At 26.6% G+C, this 7,746-nt stretch overlaps 1 protein-coding gene across 1 annotated transcript; it reads right to left on the bottom strand.

The window, feature by feature from the left end:
- Positions 1 to 5,540: 5,540 nt before the first annotated feature.
- On the bottom strand, positions 5,541 to 7,521 carry LOC106761002. Its single transcript, XM_014644469.2, has 2 exons — positions 7,212 to 7,521; positions 5,541 to 6,325 (listed from the first exon to the last, which is right to left on the bottom strand). The coding sequence occupies exons 1-2, from the start codon at positions 7,416 to 7,418 to the stop codon at positions 5,786 to 5,788; spliced, it is 747 nt and encodes a 248-aa protein (XP_014499955.1). The 5' UTR covers positions 7,419 to 7,521; the 3' UTR covers positions 5,541 to 5,785.
- Positions 7,522 to 7,746: the final 225 nt, after the last annotated feature.

Genomic DNA, 7,746 nt, shown 5'->3' with positions numbered 1-7,746 from the left:
TAAAAGTTTCTTTTTCAACCTGTGCATTTATGTTTCAATGGGCAATCTCTAGTTTCTGTCTCGCATCTGTTCAGTGTTGCTGTCCGCCGCCGCTCGCCACCGGCCACCGTCTCCTGCCATCATCTCCGGCCACCGTCTGCGGCCGTCGTCTCCGCCACTTGTGCCACTGATGCACCAAACCTTCACCCCTCGGTTCACCAGTGTCTTGACTTCAGCCCCTAAAAATCTCTTCTTTTTTCTTGAATTTTTTATTGGATTTTTTTTTTCTTCTTGAATTCTTCTTTCTTGTCTTCTTGAATCTTCTTTTTTCTTGAATTTTTTTATTATTCGATCTTTTTCTTCTTGAATTCTTCTTAAATCTTTCTTTTTATGGAGCATCTTTTTCAATTCATTTTCTTAAATCTTTTTATGGAACTGTTCTTGATAAATTCTTTTAATTCTTCTTGAATTTTTCTTATTCTTCATCTTCTTGAATTTTTTTCTTCTTGAATTCTTCTTTCTTGTTATTGAATCTTCTTATTCTTGAATTTTCTTATTCTTCTTGAATCTTCTTTTGCTTAATCTAATGTTCTTGAATTCTTCTTTCTTGTGATTGAATCTTCTTATTCTTGAATTTTCTTCCTCTTCTTGAATCTTCTCTTGCTTAATCTAGTGTTCTTGAAGTCTTCTTTCTTGTTATTGAATCTTCTTATTCTTGAATTTTATTCTTCTTCTTGAATCTTCTCTTGCTTAATCTAGTGTTCTTGAATTCTTCTTTCTTGTTAGTGAATCTTCTTATTCTTGAATTTTCTTCTTCTTCTTGAATCTTCTCTTACTTAATCTTGTGTTCTTGAATTCTTCTTTTTCCTTGACTTGTTGTTTCCTAATCAGGTGAATTTGGTACCTGGTGGTTGTGCTGTTGGCATTCCTACTAAAGCTTTGCATCCAACACAATTTCAATCTTTGTTGTTCAAGCTGCGCATTATGGATATATATGCTGCAACTTGAGGGGATATTGGAATTATTTTATTCTCTATTCATATTTATGCATTTATGTTCATATATTTTTATACTCATATTCCTTTTTTATATTGCTCTGAACAATTATATATATCAATTGTACTCTCTCTTTATCACGAAATAAGAAATACAATATTTCATTCTTTCTTCTTTCTAACGTGGTATCAGAGCCATGGTTAAAGCCTATCCTAGCGAGTTCTAAGTGGGCATTTCTGTTTCTATTCCACTCGTTGTCGAGCCAATATTGGACCACCCAATTTCTGCTATCACGCACGAGATGTCTATACCTCGGCGTGAAGGGAGTGTGTTGGAAGTCCCACATCGACTAGAGATAAAGCTAATTTATAATATATAAGTGAGGTGCAATCCTCACCTTACAAGCCGGTTTTGTAGGGTTGAGTTAGGCCTAGAACTCACTTCTAATAACATCTATTATAAAAAATAACATCTGATAACAAGAGCGTCTATCAAAGGTTGACTTCATAAGCAACTACAGTGTTTAAAACAAAATGTTTTGTAAAGCTAAAACAATAAACACATAATTATTTTATATTGGTTCACTAAAATAAACTATGTTTACTTCTTCTCTATGACCTCTTAAAGAATTCTACTATAATCTCAACAAGATTACAACTCAATATTAACACTACTCCTAGTGACACTAATGAATCCCATAACACTTGTTATACTAACTTAGTTATGTGTTTTATATATTTAAAACTAAAAAATAAATAGAATCTTTTATAAATTTTTGTACACAGAAGTTCTTATTATTTTATTATTTTATGTACTTTCATTACATCCCTAATAAAAAAACTACCCACAGTAAGATTATAAAATTAATTTATTTTATAATTACTTTTTATAAAGATATATATATTTACTAATATATTTTATTTTAATAATTTACATTTTATTTTTTATTACCATAAAAATTAAACATAGCCTTAGACACTGTGTTTCACAAATAAATATAAAGAGGTTATGATAAAAAGTAACTTATCATACTAAAACTTGATAATTGAAATATAGTTCATTTAAACAAAATATTAAAAAATTTGAACCAAAATTATTTATAGTTATTAAAATCATTCCTTTAAAATTAAAATATTCAAGCTCAAATTAACACGTGGTTGACAATTGATATAAACACTGTTCTGTTGACTGTTAGAGTAATCAATAGAAAAACTACCATAAAAAAATATGAAATATAATTTCTTTTAAAATATTTAAGGAAGGGTTATTTTACTTTTAAAAATAATAGAATATCATTTAATTGATGATTTGTAAATATCTGGTTGTAATTAATGTTAATTAAGGAAATTTAAAGATTAAGTCAAAACTAAAAATCTTCGTGTATTAATTAGCTAATTAAATGACAAAGAAATATTTTTTTAATTTGATATCAAAACTAATCCTAAAACATGAATAAAAGCTACTGTGTCAAAATTATTTAATATTTAACAGGTAAGACTCAAATTTATCTTTATTCTTCTAGTAATAAATATCTCGTCGTTAAATAAAATATCTATATATATATATGTGTGTGTGAATATTGATAATTTAATAAATATGTAACGTGAGTAACATTTTTAATTAGGAGAAATTACAAGTTTTAAGAAAATTATGAACATTTCTAATATATAATAAAAATATTTTTTTTGGACATTAATATTTTTTATTTAATTACTCTTTTAGTCATTATTTTTATGAAAAAATTGGTTCTCTAATTTTTTTTCTCATATCAATTTGGTCTAGATTTTTAAAAGTGAATCAATTTGACTTTTTTAGTATGATACAAGGTTAAAGTCACTATCACGATAATTTTTTTTTTTTAATTTTTTATTTATTTTTTTAAAAAATTTTCATATCTCACTTCAAAATTATGTCGCATGATATTTTTATTGTAGTATGACAGTACTACATAAATTTTTATATTTGGTTTTTTATTCGAATTAATGTTAATTTTTCAAAAAAATGAAAAAATATTGTTTTCTTTCAAATTGAACAAAATATTTTTTTTATAAATTTTATATTAATGTTTTATTAAAATTAACATTTCCATTAAATATTTTTGACAAAAAAATTAAACTGACATTAAAATCTATAATAAATTGAATCACTTTAAAAATATCATTGACCAAATTAAGATAAAGAAGAAATTAAAATATTAACTTGACATTTTTCATAAAAGAAGAACCAAATAAATTATTTAACCATATTTTTTAATACATATCCTATAAAATAAAAATAAGAATATTTAAAATAATTTTTATAATAAATATTTTTATATAATTAAATTATTGAAAGATTTTTAAACTATCAATTTAATAGAAACAGATTGTTTTATTAAATTAATTGTCAAAAGATTGTTTCACTAATAGACATTAAAAATAATTTCTGACCTTTAACATTTTCAATGAAGTTTTCATAACCATCGGTATCCAATCAATGCCATTTAAGGCCTATTTATTGCACTTATTTTTCCAGAATCAAATTTATGGTTCCGAGATTTTTAGTACAAACTAAATAAATTAAAACTTCAATAAATTGATATTTGAATTTTATCAAGTATGCAGTCAATATTATCAGGCTATGTCAACACTGACATGATCTTATGTTAAATATAAATATAAGATATCAGAGTTAAATATACTTTTATCTTTTAAGAAAATTGTAATACTGTAGATTAAAATATATGCAAAAATTACTTAGTTATAACAGGTTGACTTTTCATATTGTATATCATAAAATTCTTATATACTTCTACTCTAATGATATTTATTATATTTTTTTAATTTTATATGATAGAATTGATTAAGTTATAAAACTATTAAGTTAACTATATTTCATTAAGCTATAATTTTATGATTGCATCATTGATTTAAAGATAATCAATTGAAAAATATAACTTATTTGAATAAAACTCAATTGAAAATTTTGAGATTTATCAACAATTTGAAATTTAGTTAAATTTTAAAACATTATAATTGTTTTATAGTATTTAGAATGTATTTTTGAGTTTATTATAACATTTCAGGTAAAAAATTAATAAATATGGAAAGTTGTAAATACAAAGTTGTTTCGAATTTATTTTATAAAGACCAGTGGATTCATATGTGCATGTTTGTCCTTTTTCTCTGTATAAATAATTAATTTAATTAAGAAAATAACTAAATTTGGATAAATAATAAATTGAGGATAATAAAATTAATTATTTTAGTCTAAAAATTATTAAATTAAATTAACAGTTAAAAAGATAAAAATAGAAATATAATTATTTTAATTTAAAATAACATTATTTGAAAAGAAATTAAAAATAACTTCAATAAGTTTTTGGATTATTAAAAATGCTATTTTGATAATATATTTAGTTATGTTTACACTTGTGTTAGCAACTATAAAAACATTAATATGTGAAATTAAAAATAACTTCAATAAGTTTTTGGATTATTAAAAATGCTATTTTGATAATATATTTAGTTATGTTTACACTTGTGTTAGCAACTATAAAAACATTAATATGTGAAATTAAAAATAACTTCAAAAAAAAGGAAATTCATTTACTTATATATGTATAAATTTTTTGTGACGAATTAAAAATATCCAAAACACTTATAATGTACTCCCGGCAAAATTGTCATGCTTTTATTCTTGTAAAAAATTACTGAATAATAACATTTTAAATTTTTCCAGTAACTTCATGGTAACTGTTGACATGTATATAGAAAAGGATCAGAAATATTTTCCAAAGCAAACAATAATAAGTAATAAATAATTTAAGCAATGCATTTATTAATAGATTAAAAGTGAGTAAAAATATTTCTTGAGAAATTAGCATATAGTATTATTAAATATTCTTTAATGTTTTTAAAATATTCTTCTGAAAAATAAATAATTTAAATAACATTTAAATCTATTAAATTTAATATACCAAAAATCATGCTTCAATGAATCAAAATAATTTAAGCAATGCATTTATATTAAATTTAATAAAAGTAACATTATTTCTTGAGAAATTAACTAATAATCAAAATTATTAAATACTCTTTAATGTTTTTAAAATATTCCTTTCAAAATAAATAAGTTAAATAACATTTAAATGTTTTAAATTTAATATACCAAAAAATCATGCTTCAGTGAATGCAAATATTTAATACAAATTTAAATGCTATTTAAATTATATCTCTGGCTCCATATCCACACCTAACCTAACGTTTCATTATAATAACTAGCATCAAATGAGGAAAAGTTGTATTCATTATTCAAAGCCCATTTCATCACTGTAAAGTTATTATGTACAGTCAGAGAAAAGAAAAATAGCACACTAAGAAATAATCAAAATGATAAACATATATTATAAATGATAATAATGGTAGCTTTGAATCCAACTATCAACATTTAGTATACCTTAAATGAATTCATTCAATTGATGCAAATTCAATCAATAGAAAAAATCATTAATTAATAGAAGAAAACCAAGACAGATTTGTAGAAAAACTAAAATGAGGAGAATTGGAGATAATGATTCATTAACAGTATTGCAGGAAAAAAAGAAGGGAAATATGTCAGAAATTGGAGAATTTTCTATTAACTTTCCTAGTAAGACCGCATGACCTTTTCCATTTACATTCATAACCCCTGGCCAATATCACTAAACAAATAATCCTATCCTTAAAAGAACCTAAATTTATCATCATCTATCATTCCATTTACAAAACCCTTGAAAAAAAATAACAAATTATACTGAAAATGGAGACAATTTCACCAATTACGCTAAACCAACTTAGATTGATATATTGAGATCAATCCTAGGTTTTTTCATGGATGGAATAGGAACAAGAGAGTTGCACCTAGGACACTTAGGATTGTTCTTCATGATCATCACATATGATAGACAACCAGGGCAGCCTGCAGCCATTGGAGAAGAAGCCAGCTTCTCTTCACTCTCTTCCTCTTGAGTGTTTTCCCTGATTGAAGAAGAGGATGAAGAATAAGAGGGTGATGATGCTGAGAGTGTTGGCTTCAAAAATGAAGTGCGTTTCTTGATAATAGGCTCTTTCTCTGCCCTCTCCAGTGCAGACTTAACCTTGTCAAGGGTGCACACACTTTGGTAGTTGCTTGAAGGCAATGAGGATGAAACAAGTTTCAAGTCCAAGCTTGATTCATCAAAGAGGTTCAATAGCACATTGGATGATGAAGATGAAGATGGGAAATTTAGGTCCTGAAGCTTTGGCCCTGCTGACTTTGCATTGAGTTTGTGATCAGATACTGGTGGAGACCCTATTGTGGTGTTGTTGCACTTCTGAAGATACACTTTTCCTGACTGCACCATAACAATTTCACCAACCAACCAAAGTTTAATTACACAACTATAAAGTGATTTTGATTTTCATACTTATCATCATAGTAAGTGTCATGAAAGAAGGAAATTTATAAGAACAAAAATGAGATCACTAACTAAAAGAATTCACATGGGTTGTAGGAATTAATTGATCAAAATACTAACAAACAAATAAAACATGTTAATTGAGAGATGCAGAAGAATGAAATTTGATAAGAATGGTGTGAATGAATCTATGGGGGGGGGAGTTCAGAAATGACATCATGGATACCAGAAAAATGAATCCTATACACTCAGCTTTATGAGAAATTAATACAAAGGTACAAAGGGGAAGAAAATTGAGTAATTACAAACCTGATGTTACATTAAAAGGCAAAAGTTTAACAATACCACAAAAGAAAAAAATAATAAAAATTCACCGACTGAAAAGTTTTGAATTTTATCCTTTTCTTCTAAAACCAATAATGTTCTGTTTATTATCATCACAACAATGAAAGCAAATTGCAAAACTTCCAAATCAGAGCACGACAATGAACGCATAAACATAAATAATAATCAAATCAAAATCATAAACAATAAAATAATAAAAATAAAAAATAAAGTCTCCCAGTCAAAGAATTCAACAGCACGAACGAACTCCATAAGAAACAAAGCAAAAATCTGAAACGGGGGAAGCAAGGAAAATAAAAACAGAACACAGTGATTTCATTCCTCGTTAATTCTGCATCGAAAACGCGAGAGAAACCAAGGGAATTTCCGATTCAGGAATAGTGACTTTTTCCAGTGAAAGAGAAAGGTTTTATTTTTCTTGTCCTTTTTATTATAATATTTTCTCGGGAAAAATAAAACCCAGAAAAACTGAACAAACCTGAAGGTCAAGGCGTTTTTCCCAGCCAGAAGGAACCTGCAAATCGAGGTCCAATTCCTGGGATTCAATTGAGGACCCACCAAGAAGGTCGCGGGTAATCAGAGCCGTTGATTTCTCACCGTGTGATTCGTTTCCGACGGTTCGATGTTGCTCCTCTTTGTAGCCACCAGCCATGACCCGAATCAGAGAGCTAACTTCAGCAGCCATTGGTGAGCGTTCTCAGAGAGAGAGAAAAAGAAGATAGAAAGAAAGGAAAACAGAGAAAAAAAGCAGAGGGTGTGTGTGAGAGTTCCTTCATTTGTGTGACTGTGAGAGATTTATATATGCCAATAAAGATAGGTGATGGTACGTTACAGTAAAATTAAAAGACAAAAAAAATCCTGATTGAATTAAATAAAATTAAATTATATTAAATTGAGTTTTGTGGCTTTGGTAGTATCGTGAGTTTTGAATTTTAAAATGAATTTGATTAAATTTTAATTAATTGTTTCATTTAATGTGGAGGGGTATTAATTAATGGGTAGTGGAGGAGTGG

This window comes from Vigna radiata, chromosome 5 (assembly GCF_000741045.1).
Source record: "Vigna radiata var. radiata cultivar VC1973A chromosome 5, Vradiata_ver6, whole genome shotgun sequence".
In the NCBI taxonomy this organism is placed as follows: domain Eukaryota; kingdom Viridiplantae; phylum Streptophyta; class Magnoliopsida; order Fabales; family Fabaceae; genus Vigna; species Vigna radiata.
Note: the sequence above shows the minus strand (reverse complement) of the source record. Positions and strands in the feature narration are given on the sequence as shown.

Excerpts from the sequence above, each read along its gene's own strand:
- LOC106761002 (XM_014644469.2), bottom strand. The coding sequence starts at position 7,418 with ATGGCTGCTGAAGTTAGCTCTCTGATTCGGGTCATGGCTGGTGGCTAC. Across the intron at positions 6,326-7,211 it reads AAAAACGCCTTGACCTTCAG|TCAGGAAAAGTGTATCTTCA; the intron begins GTTTGTTCAGTT and ends GTTATGGTGCAG.